Source organism: Varroa destructor, unplaced genomic scaffold, assembly GCF_002443255.2.
Source record: "Varroa destructor unplaced genomic scaffold, Vdes_3.0 BEIS01000001.1, whole genome shotgun sequence".
Classification (NCBI taxonomy): domain Eukaryota; kingdom Metazoa; phylum Arthropoda; class Arachnida; order Mesostigmata; family Varroidae; genus Varroa; species Varroa destructor.
This window is the reverse complement of record NW_019211454.1, coordinates 44981142-45002501: the sequence shown is the minus strand read 5'-3', so window position 1 is coordinate 45002501 and position 21360 is coordinate 44981142. Positions and strand designations below refer to the sequence as shown.

Below are 21360 nucleotides of genomic sequence, written 5' to 3'. Positions count from 1 at the left end.
TGCTTTTTTCTTGTACACAGTTTCGGTTAAAGACTTTTTTCTCTCGTCTTTCTGTCTGCTTAGTTGGAAAGATACGTCTCGATGCGGCTGTTGCTGACGCAAGTAATTCCTGCGCCAAAAGATGGCGCCACGTAGCACACTTTGACTCAGCCAGCGTTTGCCTAAGCACCTATACAATTCAGCTGCATTAAATAGCCCTATGGTGCTGCACGCGACTCACATTATTTACAGGAAACTTACTGACTGGAAAAATGAGAAAGGAATACTATAAAAATACCTTGGAGTTAGAAGAACATTAGCTACTCGGTGGAAACACGGCGAAGAACAAGTTTATGGGATAAATTAGCGTGTTTGTGTCTAGATGAACAACCTATGGAAGCTGAGGAAAGAGCCTGTAAGATTTTGCCCTCTTTGCTTTATACTGACTGATTTTGTAATTATGACCTCGAAGGGCTGAAGAACGGCCAAAACGAGCGGCGTAGTTGCTGTAACTTAGACGAATGGTATGTCTTTTTTTTGGTTTTTCTTCGCTAGCTCTTTATATTTCTGCACCGAATTAGGAAGCTTAGAAGGTATTGACAGATACGAAGTTACCTCTGCTGAACCTGTTGCCCAACAGACCGGCACGACAGCTAATTGATCGCCACAGGATCCTGAAGTTACATCAATTGAAGGTATGTACATATTAGGCACAGAAAAATTATTAAGACATCCATCGTAGTGGCATACGGTGGAATTAATAATACATGGGGTTTTTCAACGAATAATTGAACCCCTAGCCTTAGAGCCATCCACGACGAAACGTAGTAGGACGGAAGTGATCCGGAAGTAAGTGGTGAAGACGTAGCTATTAGACTATGTCCTACATTTAAACAAGCCGAAATGACCCCGAGGCATGGTATCCTTGGTATACCAGTCAGCTATCCTGTATAGGGTACGATAGCACCACCGGGGAGCGATGCGCTGAACGTAGTTTGTTCGAAATGCGATCAGCCAAGCGAAGCGCCTGGACAGTATCAGACATCCAACTTGAGCCGACGCCGGAAGAGCGTCATCTGCCACGGTAGGCAGCTCTGCTGCCGCAGAAGACTTCATTTTCATTTCATTTCGATGACATCGTCCAGATCACAGTAGCCCCAGATCGGAGAATTTAATTTTTTGGAGAATATAATAAAAGTTGGTCTAGTTCAGAAAAATGCGGCGTTGTTTTTCTTCCTGTGGAAAACAAGCTATACTATTAAATGACAGGCTGAAAGCTATACAAACGCGATAGATAGTAGATATATGGTAGAATCATGAGTGACATACCGAGTATGTTGCCATTTTTGGGAGCCTTTGATTGACAGAGCCAAATTTCCTTTGACCAACTTGTTAATGATCGACGAAGGCACGTTAATTAGAAAATCAGGTGTTTGAATCGGATGTACGTGTCATAAGAGCAAAGAACACAAGATTCATCCATATAACTATTACGAACCATATGCATTTGACTGAAATTACCGAAATGCTATTTAGCACCCGAAAGTGACATACGCTTACATACCTCATGATGACTCGCTTGCCTAATAAGATGTCGCAACAACTTGTAAACCAACTATTATCAGAGCCTCTGTAGAAAAGAAGTGGGCCTTGAGTCTCTAACTTAATGAGTCAAAGACAAATCATTCCAGACAATCGACGTCTGACCTGCCACCCAAGACGAACTATAAGAAGTTGAAAAGGCAGTTTGACGAATCTCATACCCTGCTATGTGCCAACACCATCTATACGTACATGCACATATTGTGCGTAAACAACAGACTGAGGGAACAGATAACGTATAAAATAACTTATTTTTTGCACTTGTTTTTTCGACCCGATTCTTATTTTAGCTACAGAAACGTCCACTTTGATTCAGTATCGTTAACGTTCTCTAACTTACGCGAGATCTTCACTTTGCAGAGTGCAGCGAGCTTAATGGCAATAATTGGTATCCAGCATAAACAGTCCGTCAGAACAATGAGAAAGAACCGGAACGCAAGCACTGAGTCCTCGCGTCGTTTCAGCGTCACCGGCCGCGCGTGTTGTCGATCTCCCCGAATTATGACAAACATCCACGCATACAACAGCGAGATTAGCAGCATCTGTAATAATTTTACATACGAAAAAGCCGAAAATTTCATTAGTTTCTTGGAAACTATCCATATCTGTATATATAGATCAATAATAAAGGAAAAATGAACAAAACCGTAGTCTCAATGTACATCCAGAGAAATAGAAATCATACACTTCATACGAACAGGCACCTGACGACTCATTCTCCTGGCAACTTTCAGACCTTGGCAAAAATAATCCGATATCTTTTGATGAACATATTCTACAAAGTTCGAGCATAGCTGTTTCGATGGGAAACCACTCCTTTTTTGTCGAATTTTTTCGTATTTTTTACTTAATACATTATTCGTGCCGTTACAAAAAAAAAAAATGAATAGACCAGTTGTGTACCTGTCTGTTCCGTCTGTGGGTGCCTCGTTGTATGGCTCCCATATTTTACAAAGTCAGCTTACTGCCATATGCAAACAACGATGGCGTACTGGCTAGACGATTGGTAATCGAGAGTGACGGCAATTTATTACGGCATGGATTGTTAAAGTATAACTAAGCAATTGCTGCATGTTTAATTCCCCGTAGACTAATCTAACCGTCTATTGACCATAGTTGCAAGCATAGCACCGTGTTACACGCAGCAACTCAACCATTTTACTTCATTTATTTATACTTCATCGATGAGCAGTTTACCGATCTATGCTACTCTGATGACGAACTCAATATATTACATAGATGACGTCCTACATTGCCTTGAAACACATAGGCACCTAAGATTTAGCGTACTGTTAGATCCATTCACGTGTAAGCGCAGAGAATTCTGGCGGAGAGAAACGAAATATCGCTATTTGGAGCCGAAATGTGTAACATCATCTATTCATAGTCTCTTCTACATGTACACCGAGCTAAAGTGATAAAATCCACCGAAAAATTACTCGTGCTTTTCCGTCGTACATGCACGCGCAAGTCTTACTCCCTCGTAAAAGTTATCGCTTAAAATTGAAGCTCAGAAATAGAATACTGGATTAGTTATTGACCGTGAAGTTAAAGAATGACAGCTGTTTCGGCCCTTTCAATAGGTCGGAGAACGTTGCTTTTTTTGTCCCACGTGGTTGACATCTGTCGATGTCTGCAGGAGGCGAGTTATTTATATTTTTCCATCCTGGCACCGTACAGTAAAGGGTGCGCAAGCTTAATGTTACTATATGTGACTGGGCGCGATGTAAGCCGTGTGTATTACGCTAACAGGATGGACCCTTTCAGACGTGCTGGCAAGTGCGCTGGAGGCTCATTTCGCTAGTACTCATGCCACTACTAACGACAGCGAATTTCTCGACAAAAATTTCCCATTTGGACAAGAAAACACACCCCAGTGCGATATAAGAGCATACAGATGACACTGTCAGGTTATCAGAAAGATCGCCTCAAGTTCCACTCTTTCAAATATTAGTCTGTGTAACTTAACAATGTGTCTAACCTACACAAATCAGATTTGTCCGTGGTCCAACCTGCGGCGCAGCGACGTTCCGAGTTGTTCCGAGTCTCGTTGTTCCAGCTATTTTAACTTGTAGTTACCATAATCGACAAAGCTAATTTGGGAATAGATTTTTAAAACCAAGAATCTGTGATAAAATGCCATTAAATTATTATGATTTTATCATGGTGATACAAACGTACAAGATAATTGGCAATTCAATTAAGTCCTTTTAATTGTGGTCTGTTGTGCGCTAAATACCCACAGATGGGAACTTCTCGAACCCCAGATGCCGGTGGATCGGCACCGGTAGTTAAAACAACGATGATGTGCACTTCACAGATATTTCCTGACAGCTGTTGAAATAAGCAGCTTCTTTTGCTACTTTATCTTTACTTTTGCAATATCGCGGAGTGGATCCGTAAAGTTTCTCCTAGCGTTCTTCTACGATTGGGCATACTTTGTTGGCAAACTCGCTTAAGTCCATTTAGCGGTCGTCAGCGTTATTGGCGTTCAATACAATTGTTCCCAGAGAGTCGATATCCATTCCAATAATCACCTCGGCAGAAGAAATAACAAGTTCAATGCATCACCGCTACCACCAGTACAGCGTCGTATCGTTGCTGCGCTGCTTCTACAAATATATTCTCGAACAGAGCCCGAATATATTGTTTAAGGTGAACTAGATAAAAATGTACTCGTCTTTTATCCTACACAGTGACAAAAAAATCGTTTAGCCAAGGTCAATTTTTTAAAAACTTTTCCACCTCGGCCCCCCTTCTCAGTTGATTCTCTGTCTGGGAGCCCTTTGACCTCACACTTTGAGCCATTCTCCCTCCTTTATAGAGTGAACTAAAAAAAAAGCACACCCAGAGAATAGCGCGGCAAAGATTTTCATTCTGCACTCTTCATGCTGCCTGCTTCCCCACGAAAAAAATAGAAGGCAGATTGATTTCTAATTGTGGTTTCTGTGCCAGGGGTTTGGAGGGCTGGCAGTAGTGAGGAAAAGGCGGCCTGAAAAACGAAAGTCGATTGCCGCCCTAGATTGGTGGCGGCGAGTTAGTTGTTCGGCTGCTTTCTCAAAGCAGCACAGGGTAATGGGTAGAAAAAAAGGTGCCGTTGAACGGGAAGCTGATTGAGCAGGTCATTCTATTGCCCATATTTCCCTCCCTAATCAGTCAGACTGGACTGGCCTGGTCTGGCGCTTCTAGTTTCCCCGGAGACCGTTCCTTCGCTCGCTTTGCGTCACGATTATGTTATCAGTTTTCTGCTACAGAGATAATTACTCACGCGCAAGCGCACCTAGCAGCCGCAAATGAAAAACGGACGCAGAACCAGGACAGGGCGAGGAGGAAGGAGAAAAATAGTATGTCTCAGAAGGGCAGTAGAGTATAGTAGAACATACTGATAATTTCAAATTATGAGACAAAAATTCCCATTGGCGAATACACACAGTGGCATACATTGACATACCGTTAATGCATAAATATTGGTAAAAACTACTAGCTTTAGATACAAGCATTGACCAAAGTAAAAATAACAATATCTAACTTATACGGCATTATTATTATTATTGCAGAAAATGAACAGATAAATGATACTTTGAGCCCTAAAATCCAACAGACAAACTAAAACGATGAAAAAACGCTGGAGTAATGAAAATACGCACATTTCAATTCTTCAGAATCAGCCAAACGGAAATACAAAAATAAAAGTTGTAAACAAAATGGATTTCTAGATTGCAAAAGTCTATAAGAGATCCTCAAGTCTGGAGATCAAAACTAATAATATAATAATAATAAAATTCGAAGAGTGGTTTCTAGTAACGTGCAATTATCGTACGCTATACTAACCGCAGCGAGGTTGATTCCGAGGAAGACAAGTGCTGAGTACTGCCATCCTAGCGTAAATGGATCATCGATGTGTAGTGGAAAACATAATCCGTTTGACGAGTAAAATGAAGGCTGGGGCCAATGCAGAACCGGGTAGAGCGCCAAAAGTAAACCTGTTGCCCAAACGCCTGCCACGCACCAGCGGGCAACTGTTAATGTAACAACACGTACGTTTGTTTTTATGCACCTATTAGAGACAAAAAAAAAAAAAAAACAATTCATAAACGTCTTTGATATAAAGCACTTTGGCGCATATTTTTTTTAGACCGTAACCGGAGAAGCAAAATGCTCTAACTTTTGGTCAACTAAGTTGTAAAAAGTACATTTTGATAGGAAACTCTCTTTAAGCGACTCTTATTTTTCTAAAAGTCTCTCATCTCTAGAAATTTCTATCTAAGAAATAAAGGTAGCGCTTAAAAACAAAGAATGTATTTATCTTGGAAATGTCCCTGTTCATTTGTCTATATACATTTTAAAAAGTTCCCCAAAAGCAATCGTTCGCTTAATACGAGGAAAAATGAGACACCGTGAGTAAAAATACCTTGAGGGTCTCCGTTGTTATTGTTCAAGTTATCATTCGCGATCGCGTAGGCGGTAATACCGCTAATTGTGCTATTGACATTCAATGAAATACCGTTTGGATAAATGGTCTTCATTTATTCAGCTGAAGAGGCTTTCTAGAGAGAGATTAAAGATGACAATTTTCCACTAACAAAAACTAGCGTCGTCTATAAATTACCCTTTGCAAAAAGTGATCAAACAGGTGTACGTACATTGAAGTACTATTCTGTTTGCGGGATGATGTATTTTCATAAAGGCAATGCGCAGAGCTCATGAATTCTCGATTAGGAGAGGACAAGGACGTTCTTTCACATTCTTTTAACTGATAATCCGTTTTAGGCGTATGAGTTCTTACAGTCGGCTTTACCTCTGCCGATTAGGGTACGATCTATCGTTTCGGAATAATCTGTTAGTTAATGTAATGGACGTGTGCCCCATGATAACAAAATGCGTAAACACTGTTTTTATCCATAGGAAATTACAAATCTGCAAAAAGCGCTAATGCTACTATGACACAGATCACTAGCAAACAACGTACACAGTAGGTAATTTTTCTTACGATGTTCATATACGCTTATACTACGGTGAAGCTTGTTCAGTATTTGGGGCACCCGTATGTACCATTTCATCGTTATTACCAACATTACTAACAATACCGATATGGTGCTCGCGCAGAGACGTCGTCCAGTCCAAGAGAGCAACGACACGCAAGCTGACAATGTCTGACAAAACGAAAACATTAGCCCCACTCCACCATATCCCTATTGGAACTAACGTGCAGGCTGCTTGACTTTACCATTATGTGATTGAATAGGGACACAAAGCGAGATTGAGGCTAATTGACAATCTTACGATTGTCTGGATATAATTTATGCGTTTGACTCTTCGTCCGTCTTTGTTCGACCATCTCACTATCTATCTTATTATTCCGAAGCGTTCAATAGTGGGTGAAGTCAGTTTATTCGGCGATTTTTCGTCATCGACTTATAGACAGTAAATTTACGACCGTGTTCCGTGTCTCGCGTTTGTTTTCGCTCACTCCATCAGAAAAAAAAGCGTGAATGAGTTGCGTTACGTCACGTCTTTGTCTTTCTCGTGTTGAAAGCGTTTTATTTAAATTCACCTTCTGCATGTGAAAATGCGGCTAGCTCGAGCACACTTCACACAATCAGTGAGAACTCGTGTTGGAGCGGCCGGTCATCACGTTACATAGACGCTTGCGGCAACTACGACCCCCCATCCTCGAAGCTGTAATCGCTAATAGTAATAACAGACGGAGCACAGCATCATCCCTGACAAACAAAATACCACGAACCAATGGCAGGTTGAACGAGGCTGGCGAAAGAAGCAAATGGTTCTGACCGCGCTATAGCTAACATTACAGTGGTTTAGCTACGACAATCACGACCATGACGGACGTTTAAGTCGGCCGTGGTGATGATAACGACATTATTGTTGTTATTGGTATCCATTTCCCAAGAAATAAACGCGGGGATAATCAACGGGGCCCGAAGGAGGCCAAGCCTGAGTTGAGGAAGTCAGGCTTACCGGGAATGGGAAAGGAATAGAGGGAAACAGACTTACACACCAATGTCCTCCTCTAATGGAGAGTAGCGAGCAACGACTCATGCTATCTTTCTTCCATGTTCTCGTTCGTTTCATCCTTCTCATCCTCCGCCTAATCTTCGAATTTTCTATCGATGAGCAGAAAAAGCCGTCATACCACACCAGATGGTGGTATAACAACAGTAGCAGGAACACCGATATCTTGTCCTCTGCCTGTTCCATCCCTTACTCTCCATGCAAACAACTATAGATTTAGTTACCCTTTTAGTTAGTCTAATCTGGCTGTTCCGTTCAGCCTTTCGGGCCTTTAGCTAGATCTCCGTGTATGGGGACATTAACCGAGAAAAAAGACGACCGATGGCAAGACACTGCGCTCGTCTTCGTTCGATTACAAATGCAAGCTCTTGAAGGCAAAAACGAGATAGAAAGACGGCCGGCCACACAGACTCGATCTCGGCTTAATTTTTTTCTGATGGGTACCGCTGCTTGTCTTTTCGATGCCTGCGATGTGACGGTTCGATTCAGCCGTATCGAGAGTGAACGATGGGCGATTTAATGGTTACGGTTCAACTGTGGCTGTATGATAAAATAATATGAGTGAAGAAAACACGTGTCAATTGGAATTGTACGTTTTTTAATAACGCTGCTAAGGCTTGCCGAAAAAATTTATATTGCACAAATCTCCTACAGATTTGCAAGTAATACATACATTAAAATAAATCTCACCCATTTCACATACAAAAACATGTGGGTGCTTATATTCTGTAGTAATAGTCAGGTTTTTATTTGCGCCAGCAAAAAAAAACGATACAAGTAAGATTGCAGTCTGTCAGCATTTCTGATATATCGTGTACTCTTATAAAACTATAAACAATGAGATGTTTCTCTAAAAGCGTCCCGTTAAGATCCCCTACTGTCGAGTTGTGTCGCAGATGTCCGGCACCCACTGAGAATTGGCATACTATTAAAAGCAAGTTCTAGATCGATATGCTGCTGTTCTCAAAAAAACACGTAGGCTAAGGTTCGTTCCTTCATGAGCCTGAAGTATATGACAAGCATGTGACAATAAGAGGAACTATCGGAAGTTGGAATCGACGGACGCTATTTAATGTGTATGATTTATTATGTACTTTAGATGGTAGGGCACGCTTAGATACTAACCGATACCGTTCGATTGTAATGAGTGACAATATAAGGACAGACACCTCGCAGCTCATCATGGCCAAGAGTCCGACTGCTGTGCACCTCCAGCTCGTCATCCATTGACGCGCATGACGATTATATTCATCGCGAAACGCCACATCCAATGTACCCACGATCAAAAGGTACACGCCCATAAGAAAGTCGGCGACTAGAAAAAAATTATCAATAAAGAAAAATACAAAGATAACAAGTTAGACGTTGAAGACACAGGTTGAAGTACCACTTTAAAACATAATCAGTAGGGCAGCGTTAATTATTGAACTCATACGAAGTACAAGTCTTTGTTTAGTTACGCGGAAGTTCCGCTTAACTATGAGAAATGTTTGTGTAGAAATGATAGTTAAAATGAAAGTAATAACAGCCGTTCAAAAATGTATTCAGACGTCCAGTATCCAAACGACAGATAATGACACTGTTTTTCAGTTTTTTTTCTTTTAACATAGTTAGGTGTGCTGTGTCATAACAGCCACTCGATCCTGGTACTAAAGGCAGGCAACTTAGTACCATGGACTACATGGCCGCAAACGTAAGTATGTTAAAAATAATTATCTATGTTTTTTTGCATCGGACTTTTTAGCGAGATGTAGAAAAACCCCAGTACCCTGTTGCCCATGATGTCGCGAGAATCATTCACGAACATTTCACATTCAAAGATAGAACCAGTAAATAAAGGAATGATATTCATGCTGGCCCAGTTCACGTGTACGGTGACCGCATATAGGGGAACTAAGTATACATAGTTGAAAAAAAAACACTGAATTTTATCCGGTCACTCTAATTATCTTGGAAACTCTAAGACATTTTTATTTAAAACCTTGATGACATAACCATTTTTTTCTGATATATTACGAGGGAAAAGAAAATAACAAAATGGTCGTGATCTTAAACCTCGACATTTGGTTTTGAGTGTAAGCTTTTCTAATGATACGATATTTGAACGAAAGGAAAAATACAGAACGGCGTAGCTTCTTAAAGCGTCCTATGTGAAACGTCTTTAAAAAGGAACAATCAGGTCAGCGTATCTTTTTGAGCAGATTTCATCACTAACAAATTATTTAGTCCCGAGCTTATCAGGGCATTCTAAAATTTCATTGTAAACCAAAGCTGTTCGAGCAGTTAGGTAGAACAGCGAGCACCGCATTCGGTCAAACAAAATGCCTTATCGACGAGCAGCCGGAACATCCAGAATATACTACATAAACTACGCATCATACATCCGCTCTGTCGTAAGGGCCCATATTGCAAGGTACATATCGTGGCCATTGGAAATCGCCCGCCATGTCACCCAACCCAACCGTGGCGTCTGCTTTCCTATGGTAGATGCAAGTCAATATACAGTTCCGCGTTCTCGCGTCTATCTACGGACACACTCGGCTCTGAGAGCCTTTAGCCAAACTCTTTCGACCTTTAAAGCATAGATATTACAGACACGCGATGTTCCGCAAGCACTGTAGTACTGCCCAAGGCTCAGGGTGTCGAGTAACGACAGCATGATGAAGTGCATGCAATCAGCAACCCGCTGAATCCTTATGTACCACCCGCGAATAGCGCCCTCCTTGTACCCGGCCACATTCTGCTACCTCGTAGTGGACATTCGCAGTGCCAACATAAACAACGGGCGTCTACAGATAGCAGGCATAGCTGCCATATGTCTGTTCCTATCCTCACATTGTCAGATTTCGGTAATCACTTGGACAGACACTTGTGGTAAAGAGCAAAGCTGCGCGTCTACAATGAAAAGGAAGACGAACAGGCTTTCTCCCTATTCTATTCTACTTACAGAGGTCTCGTCAACACTCCACTGTTGTCTGGCAGCCGTAGCATCACCGACAGCGTTTGCAGGAAACGCTTGTCATAGCTCCGCCCGTCACCGAACATCAAGAACAACAAGTCTGTATATATATAGTATGAAAATAAAAGAGTGTAGAAAGACGCATTTCTTAAGGGACAAGCAATAGCTTATAAAATGGCGGAAGAGAAAATGACCACACGGGGATAAAGACGAAAACACAGATGGAGCCAGTAAAACAATAACAGCATCGGCGGCAGCAACAGCATATGATCTTCTAACAACAGCGAGCGGCGAGGAACAAAGCATACTGCCCTGTGAGACGTGACGAGACGCCACGCATCGAACAGAAAGGCTTCAAATCTTCTTATTTGTTAGATGTCCTGTGTAGGACACGAGGATGACGAAGTAGGGAAAGACGAGGACGAAGCGAAAAGGCGGCAACTATTTCGAGACAAATGTCCACAAACCCTGTCGGAACTTCTGGCAGAGCACTTCAACCGTACAGCCTTCTTGCTTAGCATCGACAGGCTCAGCATCCCTTCAGCAGAGGGCTGCCTATAACACTGACTGTTTGGGCCTACAAGTCTGCCATGGTCGAGTGGTACGACAGGGGTCCCCCAACAAGTAGTACAGTTGACACAGGCTCTCGACCCCAATTCACTAGCCATGATGTTCCACTCGGCTTTCCTCTCGTAAATGTTGTTTAGGCGCTAGACTGTCAGTATGAACCGTTCTTGCGCTAGTCGTGTATATGTAGGTGAGAGTGAGGGCTGATATTGCAAGAGCGTCAAGCGATGCACGTTCCTCTTGCTTTCACGCACCATCCCGAAACGTTTTCGTATTTGATAATGGCGTCCGGTAGTGGACAGCAACTCAACAATACCTACTACGTTATCGTTTCTAGTCATCTTCATACACAAGATACCTAGTTGGCATTAGCATAGTCAGCATTACTAGTGTGTGCAACGTTGTCAATGATAGGCACCGCAATTTTTTTCCTCTCTATCCTATTCCGTACATAAGCATCCCTTTTAAATAGCTATGATAGCTGCTGTTAATGCCCACATACTCGAACCCGTAAAACACAGCACGTCCCTGATTGGACTTGGATTTAGACCGGCATGTTACGTAGTCGAGGGCGTGTTCGTAGACACCGTCCACGTCCACGTACATGCGTATCGTATGTATCTAAGGGAGTTGTAACAGGGGAGAACGTAGCTGGAAACCCGCGCACATAATGCTTCCTTGTTAAGTGATATATGTGGTTAGTTCCGCAAAAGAAACAACCCAAGAACACTATACATTTTCCCCATTTTGCGATTTGCCTCCATATCGCTTTGCTGGTTTCCTATCATTCACCTATATACGTGTCGCCTCTTAGCAAGAGTATACTATGTGGCGGCCGCTTAAATGGCTGAACGACGGATCGCCTTTGTCGGGGGCTGATTAACGTGTTACATCTTTCATCACCTTGTGCACACAGCGTGAAAGCAAAGCTTACTACTGCGTTTGAAGCTAAAAGGGCTACAAAGAGTATCAAATTGGTATTCAGTTTGGCTCCAACTATTGATGCGCTTGTGGTGAGATCTAGTACGTACTTCATTACTATACATTTCAGTATTATTCGCACCGGCAATCTACTTAAATGGCACCGTACATATATATTTACTTGTGATTGTACATCGCCTATTCTACAGAGCAATTCTTTGGCTCATTATTGTTAAGCAGAGAGTACAGCGTATCGCTTGCTCCGGGAAGTGAATCTTTTACGCAAAAGGGTGCGTTGAGACCTATCCCACATGGGCGATGGCGAAACAAACCTAAAGCATTTTAAGCCTAGCTTTTACTTGAGATTTTTGACCGTTTGGTAGCTATAGCCTGAGGCGTTCAGCCTGCAACTGACGCCGACGAATCACTTCACTCTGAATGCGACAATCATGAAATGTTTGTATAACCTTCGGTTTCCAAATAAACTGTCCACTTACTGTGAACGTCTAGAAGCATTAAAAGTTAACAGATGCATTGCCAAAGGAGTGTGAAATGATGATAACGTTTTGCCGAACTCTCCGCGCAATCCTCATCTATCTATCACGTGTGACGCTTCGATGTCGCCCCAGTTATCTAATAATAACGATTTTTTTAATTTCCTTTTTGTATGTGTCCTTTTTTTTTATCCCCATAGTGTTATCGGCTTTCCCTAGGACGGGCTCTTCTCAGTCAGTAATGGCGTTACCTATCGTTCAGCCTCACTGGCGTCCAAAGGCATACTCTGTAATTTTAAGGATCCTTGCCAAGGTTCCTAGTTGAACCACGGGTCGCGAACACTCTTCTGTTTTATGTCAATTTTTTTCCTAGGAGCATACGAGACATAACAGGTTTTCTTGCTTCTCGTATCCTTCTGTCTTCCATCGTCTAAGATTTCCATTTGTTTGGTGTCTTATGGTGACAGGTCCGTCCCATCTCTCCTGCTTCGAAATAGCAAAAAAAGCCATCTGGTTTCTTTTTCTTATATTTTCGTTTTTCGGCTCTAAGATAATACTACGCGTTACCGCAACGCGCATCACAGATTTTGATCATTATTAGCATCGTTATCGTTGTTGTTGCCGCGCCGCCCATCACGACGTTGGTTTTTCCGTAGCCTATTCCTTTTTTTACCTTGCTTTCTCTCTCTTATTCGACAACCTTTTCTTATTTCACCCTTTCACGCGCCTTTTAGGCAGTTGTATTTCCTTTTGCTGCATCTCTCTTCAGAAAAAGTCAGGCATCTTCTGCTGCACTGCCTGAACCCAACTTGTTTCCCCCTACTTGTAACGCTTTTTTTCACTATCGTTTGTGCCTTTTGTCTCCCTGGCCACTTTTTTTTCCTGCTGTCTGTCCTCGCGTTCTCGTGAGATGTCGCCGAGACCGGCAATCGCATCTTTAAGCCACAGCCGCTATCACTAGCCTCTTCAGGCTTTGCTAGCGCCATGCAACTCACCGATCTGTATTTCTTGTCTGCTTGGGTTCTCAAGTGCCATCAGTTCCACACCCTAATAACCCGCCATTCTTTCAAATTCTAGCCGTTAAAGCTTGACCCTGCTTTCTTTCTCCTTTCATGTCTGCCGGCTCGTTGAGGCCGATCCGTAGCTGAGCGTTGCTTCCTTCGCTTCAGACAAAGTTACGCACGCTTTTTTTTTTACTTCGATTTCATCCCACTCTCACCAATGAGGATCAGTAGCAACAGCCCTACAACTTTCGTACAAAGTCGTCCGGTGATTCGAACGGAAGTGATCTCCTCGCTTATTTCGACAGATCTTTCCTCCTGTTATTTGACTCCTGCTCGTCTGGCCTTCGTGCCACTCTTTCTTTCATATTGTGTTTGTTCTTGGTACCCTACCACAGTCGTGTTATTCGTATGTATAGCGAATCCGAGCCCATGACGACGCGGGCGCACAGCTACGAGTGAGGCCAGCTATAAAAAGAGGCAACCAATGATTCTGGCGTGTCTATCCGTGTTTTATGGGTTCGCTCCTGTTCGAGTCCAGTAATGGATAGACATTTCTATATATGCATATATATCTCATTAAAAGGTAAAGTAGAACTGGCTTGTTATTGAAAACAATCACTGAATTTTGCATGATGTGCACGGTAGATGCATGACCCCGTGCTGCTGAAGCTCACTCAAATATAGTTCAGACGTAATTGCCACTTGTTTGTATTCGTATCTTTGGTGGTTCTTGCGTGTGCAAATATATTTAACAATAGACTCAAACTTTCCAAAAATGGAGTGATTGATCTTTCAAACGTTTGCCTGATAAATTCTTGTTCAGACGGCTTAGCACGACGGGTGCTAAGTACTCCTTCTCGGAGAGTTAATACTCTAAGCTAATACATAATATATATAATATAACACTAAAAATACCGAAGTCGTTTGTTATATAAGAAGTTTATATTGAGTAGGCCTGCCATTAGCTACTAAGGAGTTCATCGACCGATACGAAACACACAGGCAAACAATGATGTTGAAGTGCATTTGTTGAAATTATTCAAGGTCGGTATATCGGAGCCTAGTAAACTACACCTTTTAAAGACTACTAGTTACTGCACATATTTACTGATAGCTAGATGCATGCCCAGCGACCCCCCATCGCTTAGGACACTCGTTGAAATTTGGTCGATGGCCGATACGTATTATTGTCTCATAGTAATTTGTTAAACCTATAGAAAAACTATTTTTTTCAACAGAAACTAATAAACAACCTACTTGATAAATTCTTGATGAAGAGCGATAGTACGCGATCTTCCTTTTTACTAATAACGCGCCAGGCAAACACGACACTGTTGGCCGCACAGGTAGATACAGCTACAACCCAGACGGACAAGCGAAGAATTGGCCAGACAAGTAGGTGCTCTGTCGACGATACCCCATCGGTCTTCGGGAAGCAGATCCTTACGTACGGCGCATAGCTACAGTATTGAAATTTTTTCAGGTAGCTGGAAACGTTGAGTCAGGGAGGACGTTCGCAGAACTTACGGGGTTAAATGCTGATATTGGATGTTATATCTCGAAATAAAGACTGAACAAGGCTTTGTTTAGTTGTCAAATTTGTCGTCTCAATGAAAGCGTAGAAACCTTGCAACGTTGTGGCGTTCACAGTTAGAACAACTGTGAACTACATAGACAAGCATTTACTTAAGTTAGCATCAGGCGTCCGGTAACCCTTAGCATGCTATCTAGGACATGGCGATATTTCGGCAAGTAAGTGACAAATTAAAATTGTTAGTAATAATTTAAAACGGTCACTTTGTGTGGTAAATTCCAACTTCGCAAAGATCGTTAACTTTTTGTAGATCTACACACAAGCTAACTGCATGGCTTTAGAGAAACTTTTCATATCCATTGCTTCTAAACGGCCAGAACAGTGGACCGTAAATGATAAGCAATTCTGTGTAGTGCCTCAAATTTGCCTTAGCTCCATAGAACTACGTGCACGAGTTGAAGCTGAACGGCTCATCTGTAAAGAAAAAACCTGCCCATATTCCCCTTAGATGAACATAAATGAACTCATAGGGTGCCATGCGAGAAGAAGCTGACCTCCTTGTTGGGGAGTAAAACAAATGCATATAGTTGTCACTATAGGAGTACTTCGATCCCGTTTTTTGCGCATGCCAGTAGGCGAAAAATGTCTCTGAGGCAATAGCTTGCATCGCGCTCCAAAAACAGCCCGAAATAAAGCCCCACAAAAGAGCAATCATCAGCACAATAGCTCAGATACATGCAACTGTTACACAGTGCTAACGTAGAAAACGTCGATTTAGACAATTTTCACTATCAGGATAAATTGGACGTGGAGAACCAGCTGTGTCAATTCTTTGGCTATGGCTAGACAAAGGCTTAACAGGTCTAATTGAACTTGCCCAAAAGGAAACTGGGTAACATTTGAAGAAATATAGAGTTTACTGGCTTTTGCATCAGCCATCATTCTAAATAATAGATCATCAAAGCGAATGGTCATTACAGTTTGGGCTATTCAATAAAAATGCATTATCGCATTGTACAGCAGAAACATGCTGATTTGTAAGCCGCAATGCGTACATGGCTGCAGCCGTTCTTAAACAGAGACGCGATCTGGTTGAAGGCTCTTTACCCCATGTTGATCAGTGTCTCGTTCTTCTCTCGTTGCCAAGAACAGAATCAATTAAAAAAATACGCTTTTGTGGTTAACTTAAGATCAATGTTGGCCCATTTCTTTCACTTAGAACTACATAGCAGGCGCAGAGAGGGAAGAGGAGGGCAGCTGGTTCGTTTTAGAGGGGTTTAGTTGGACAGATCGCATGAAACGTCAACAGATCGAGGCGGACGTCTAGGTCGCCCGAATTACGCAGCGGCAAGGGAATCAGAACAGAGTAAATACATAAATGATTGGGATGAATGTTGTATAGCTGGGAACATTTACTTTTACGTCTTTGTCGATATAAAGATAGTGGTGTGACAAAAGCCACAAGCGGTTAAAATTATAAAAATCGTAATGCTCTGTAGAAGCTAACGTGGAAAAACTCTCTAGAGCAACTTACAAAATAAAGAGAAACTAATGTTTTCAGACCATTTTTGTTATTACAAGTGTATACTAAATAGCTGTGAAGCAGACCGTGTACGTTACTGGTAAGATGGTTTCCTCAAGTAGGTTGCACGTAGTTATAGAAGGTTTCTATTTAATAACGTAAAACAGGACTTCAAATGCGCAATAAATGGTGAGTTTTCGTCCTTCGTATGATATCGTAGGCCGCTGTTTGCGAGACAGCAATAGGATACTAATTTAAAAGCACTTTTGTGATTTTTCCTACCCACTAAGATCAACGCCTTCTAATTGACGGCAACAAGTGAATAGGTATAGGCTAGTATTTGAGAACGTCCTGAAATCATGGCGTAGATTTACAAAACACGATACCGACAACAGAATTCGAGACACGTACGATCCAGTAGCTGATTTCACATAGAGGTTTCCCTTTAAATATTTGAGCAGAGCTTGAGACATCTCAAAATAGTCTGACGAAAGTGTTTATTTTAACATACATACATACAAATTTTGGTTTTTTGTTATTATTCCAGTGTTGAGTGCCTTAAGTGTCACAGCCGAAATTATGATATGCAACCTGCACATATCTTGGCTGATGCATTTGATTCGCTTGAAATTAGATGTTTTTTTTTTTTAATTTTTTTATCCATATTTATTATGATATCAGCCGCTATGGCAGAATTCAGCAAGAAATCTGTTACACGTCGGACATCGAGCTTTATACGTTATAGTATCCCGTCCCCGTGTTTTAATAGTAACATTACTATGAGGATACTTACATGAACTTCAGATCCTGCAGCTGATGGAAATGTGCCACGTCAATGTTCTCTAATTCAAGGCCGGAAAGATTTCTAACGAAAGAAGGCATTGTCAATAACTTTTGCTCTGTCATCTTCTAATGGTGAATGGTGAATTACTAGAATCACTATTAAACCCTTCCTTTTATACAGTTTCGTCTTTATTCCACCAAGAACGAAAGATTTAGCTCGACAGCTAACCGATCGGGATAAGAACAGCTTTTCCTCTAAAAGCTCTGTCCTTGTGGGCTTGAGTCTTCACGGAGTAACCCTGTGTCAGCTGTTTTCTTCTGATTTATACCTCAAACAAAGCAACACAAAACTCTTGACGAAACACCGATCGGCGTTATATTAAACTCATCTATTGATATGCAAAACGTTTGCTGTTTCGTTGAAACGAAACTTGAAGAACTTTATTAGACAACAAATCGCTAAGGTTCCACAAAGGCGTCAAATGGTGTGTATACGGAAAGGGGTACTTACAAGGAGGTGAGATTTCTATTGTGTACAAAAATATCAACATGCAAATAAGTTATCGGATTGTTGGCCAGGTTCCTGGAAAACAGAAACATAGATAATCAATCAGTTCATGAGCATTTGGTCAGAAATGTGGACAATGTCAATTTTTAATATGTAGTTCAACTTTAATTTGCTGTGAAGGTTAATAATAACTGCCTCGTGAAGGACAAGCTCAAAGTACTTACAAGTAGTTCCTATCTAACTGTCCTCTAATTCCGCTCTTAGCTTGAATGCGATATATATACCGCCATTCATTTATATCATAGCTTGTAAAATTCTGCGCACGACGAAAGAACGCTTGAGGTTGTATATCTCATACCTTGATGCGTTAAGACTTAATTCCCATTGAATTTGCCATAGCAGATTCCAAGACAAAGGAAACACAAACAGAAGAGTCTATTTCAATGTAGACAGCTTGTTAAAATACTAGTAACTGTCAACAGAATTCGGTTGATATTGCGGGTTACAAAGCGTTGGCATTTCCGTTGATAATAATCCTTCCTTTGCTCTTCTTTTAAATTGGATTTTTTATTTCCCTTTGTTCCTACTTCTGGTATGCGGTGGGGCAAACGGGGACTTTAAAGAATAAAACGTTTAGATGTATGCAAAACGTTTAAGAGTGCACACCGTATGAAGCACCCGGTTTTAGGTTTCGTCATTATACGAATAAGAAACGATGGCTGAGCCTGAAAGGAAAATCACTTCAGCACTTAACACCGTATATGAGACTGTCGAGCCTGAGAGGTGCGTGGATAGCGTATGGGGATGGAATGAAATTATGTCACTCTTAAAATTATTTTCTTTCATCCTGCCGGTACGATGATAGACGGCTAGTGCCGATGCAGGCTTTCCCTAGATGGTAATTAACTACTGGCTGCGCTTACCTCGCCCTGACAAAATGTAAAGCGGACAGTAGCAGTGAAGCAGGACGCTAAGGCAGACAACAGCGTTTCGAGGTAACGACCAGAGATATATATCTTCGGTTAGGAAGGACCCACCACAAGCCAAAAGTTGCAAAAGGCAGCCTTACTCACAGGTAAAATGGACCTCTCGGGTGAAACGAAATGCAAAACAGGCAGCAGTTTGAAATGTGTAAACGTCAAACATTGTCTTATCGTTGGTTTATTAATAGACGTACATGATGCGTTTCCTGTTATATCGGAGAAAGTTAGTCATTAACGTAAGTTTTTGATTAAGTTTACTCTAATATGTATGGACGAGTATAAAAGAATGGTTACTCACAGTGTACTGAGACTTCGCAGTTTTCTGAAGATCTCTGGCGAAAGATATGTAATCTCATTGCCACTCAGATCTCTGAAAATAATTAAGAACGTAATAATAAAACGGTTTACTACAATTAACAGATGCGACCCGTTCCTGGCTGTCAGCCTCTAAGTAGATGCGACAATCTCCAGAGAAATAAATGTTTTATGATTACTTCTCCTATTAGTAAGCTGTGACAAAGGCAATGGGGCATTTTTACTCAGCCTTCCAATCTAGCCGCGTAGGAATTGATGAGCGATCGTAGGACGATGCGTGCATACATATCACTTAGTGTAGTCGGTCAAAAATATATCTAAACGGAAATATATGCGCACTCAAAGACAGATATTGATCAGCTTCTTTGTGATGTTGACTGAAAAACGCCTTTACACAATAAGTTGGCGCACAATAATGGGACCCCGGAAATGTCATACAAGGCAGACCTTTTACTATTGCTTTGGATATCCGATTTGGAGCGATTCCGATAATAGAAACGTATAATAGAAGAGAGATATTTGGTTATCGTACCTGATACTTCAGTTTTATGGTATCTAAGGGCCTGTTTTACAAGACATATCTAAAATATGCCAACCTCCTCTCTTAAGACTCTGCCCAGCCAGAATGCTTTGCCCCATTTTTTTTACCAATAAACCCACGGATTGAGCTGGGTTAAGTTCTCTGCCCTGGAATAAATGTAACAATCGACATCGCCTACGCAGAGTAAACCTGCTACTATTTGCTCTGGAACATTTTATTGACGACGAAATGGCTAGGTTAATCGCCATAGTCGTCATTTGCTTTCAACACAAATTCCAGACTGCACTAGAAAGATGTGCGGTTTTTACTGTCATCAGCGACCAACAAGACTGAAGAACTACCCAAATGTTAATTTAAAGTGTTGACTTTCATGCGATTCGAATCTTCTGTGCCCTGCAGAAGAACCTTGATCTTCTCTGAGTTTTGCCTGATGCATATGGCCCTCATTGTTAGTATCGACCACGATTAATGCTTTATGGCCATAACTTCTCCCCCTGCGTACGAAGATAAGGCAAGGGGGCTAAACAGAGTGTCGGTATGTCCATATGATCTAATAAGAAACAAGGACGCCGATCGAAGTGTTTTTGCCAAAGTTTGTTGTTCTCTGCTGTTTTGCAACAATCACAAGGCAAGTTTTCATCTCAGGAATGGCTCCCTACAGAGTAAGGAGTAAGAAGAAAGCACGCAGTTATTGATGGACCAAAAAATATATTGGCTGGCTTGACGCGCCACTGCAGGGATTCGGCCGCTCGCAGTTGAGCTACTTTGTAATTATAGTTGTCTTTTTGCAGAAAGGCTCGACGTGGAAAGGCCAGGATAGATATTTAGTAATGGTTGAAAGATAGCGGCGTGGTTGCATAAGCACAGGGATTTTCGGGTAGGCCATGGGGTGGCTGTAGAGTCATAAAAGATGCGTGTGAACAAGCAGGTAATCCCATATGTAATGTTATCGCTATAGTATCTCTACTGAACCTAATGATATGACGAAGTCATATACAAGTCATTAACATAAGAAAGTTCCTGTGACGGTTCGATGACGATGAGTTTGTCCATGACTTTTTGGGTCACGTGTAAGGTCTATGTTAAACACTGGGAGTGATAATAATAAATTGCGCTGGCAAATCTGCCAGTAAAAAAGCGCATTGATTTCAATGAGCTTTATGGGATTGAAGCTGAGGGAGGGGGTAAAGGGAAAGACACAACGGCTGTATCGGGTGGCGGCCGTTGAACGTAACGTGGCCTAATGGAGCTTTAAAATGTAAAACTACAAGCACAACTTAGAACAGAATTGACCTTATTGGCAGTAGCTAATTATTTTTGAATGGCCTTCAACGTATAGAAATAGATTCGAACGTTTCGTGTCCACTTTCGAGTGGCGAAACAAACTAGTATCACGAGATTTATATAGAATAATGAATCAAAAAGTAATGGGCTTTGTTGAATACCGTTTCGTAATCAGTATAAAACAGGCGCTTGGATTCTACATTTATAGAAAAAAAAAAGCTCTTTTAAGCAAGGCGTTAAGTGTACAGGACTTTTTGGGATCATTAACTTTAGCAATACAACTAGTTCCTACGTAGGTCTTTAAGAAGCAAAATGTATTCTAAAAGCTTTT

The 21360-nt window shown here is 41.5% G+C and overlaps 1 protein-coding gene across 5 annotated transcripts in view; it reads right to left on the bottom strand.

Annotated features, from left to right (window-relative positions):
- Lgr3 (Leucine-rich repeat-containing G protein-coupled receptor 3) overlaps positions 1 to 21360 on the bottom strand; it is a 117956-nt gene that overhangs the window by 5617 nt on the left and 90979 nt on the right. For all 5 annotated transcript variants that reach the window (XM_086987197.1, XM_022810682.2, XM_086987190.1 and 2 more), the window contains 7 exons: positions 19188 to 19259; positions 17910 to 17981; positions 17409 to 17480; positions 14817 to 15046; positions 8740 to 8929; positions 5413 to 5638; positions 1922 to 2123 (listed from right to left, as the gene is read on the bottom strand). In XM_086987197.1, the coding sequence (XP_086843323.1) occupies positions 1922 to 2123; positions 5413 to 5638; positions 8740 to 8929; positions 14817 to 15046; positions 17409 to 17480; positions 17910 to 17981; positions 19188 to 19259 (1064 nt within the window). The remainder of the gene's footprint in view (positions 1 to 1921; positions 2124 to 5412; positions 5639 to 8739; positions 8930 to 14816; positions 15047 to 17408; positions 17481 to 17909; positions 17982 to 19187; positions 19260 to 21360) is intronic.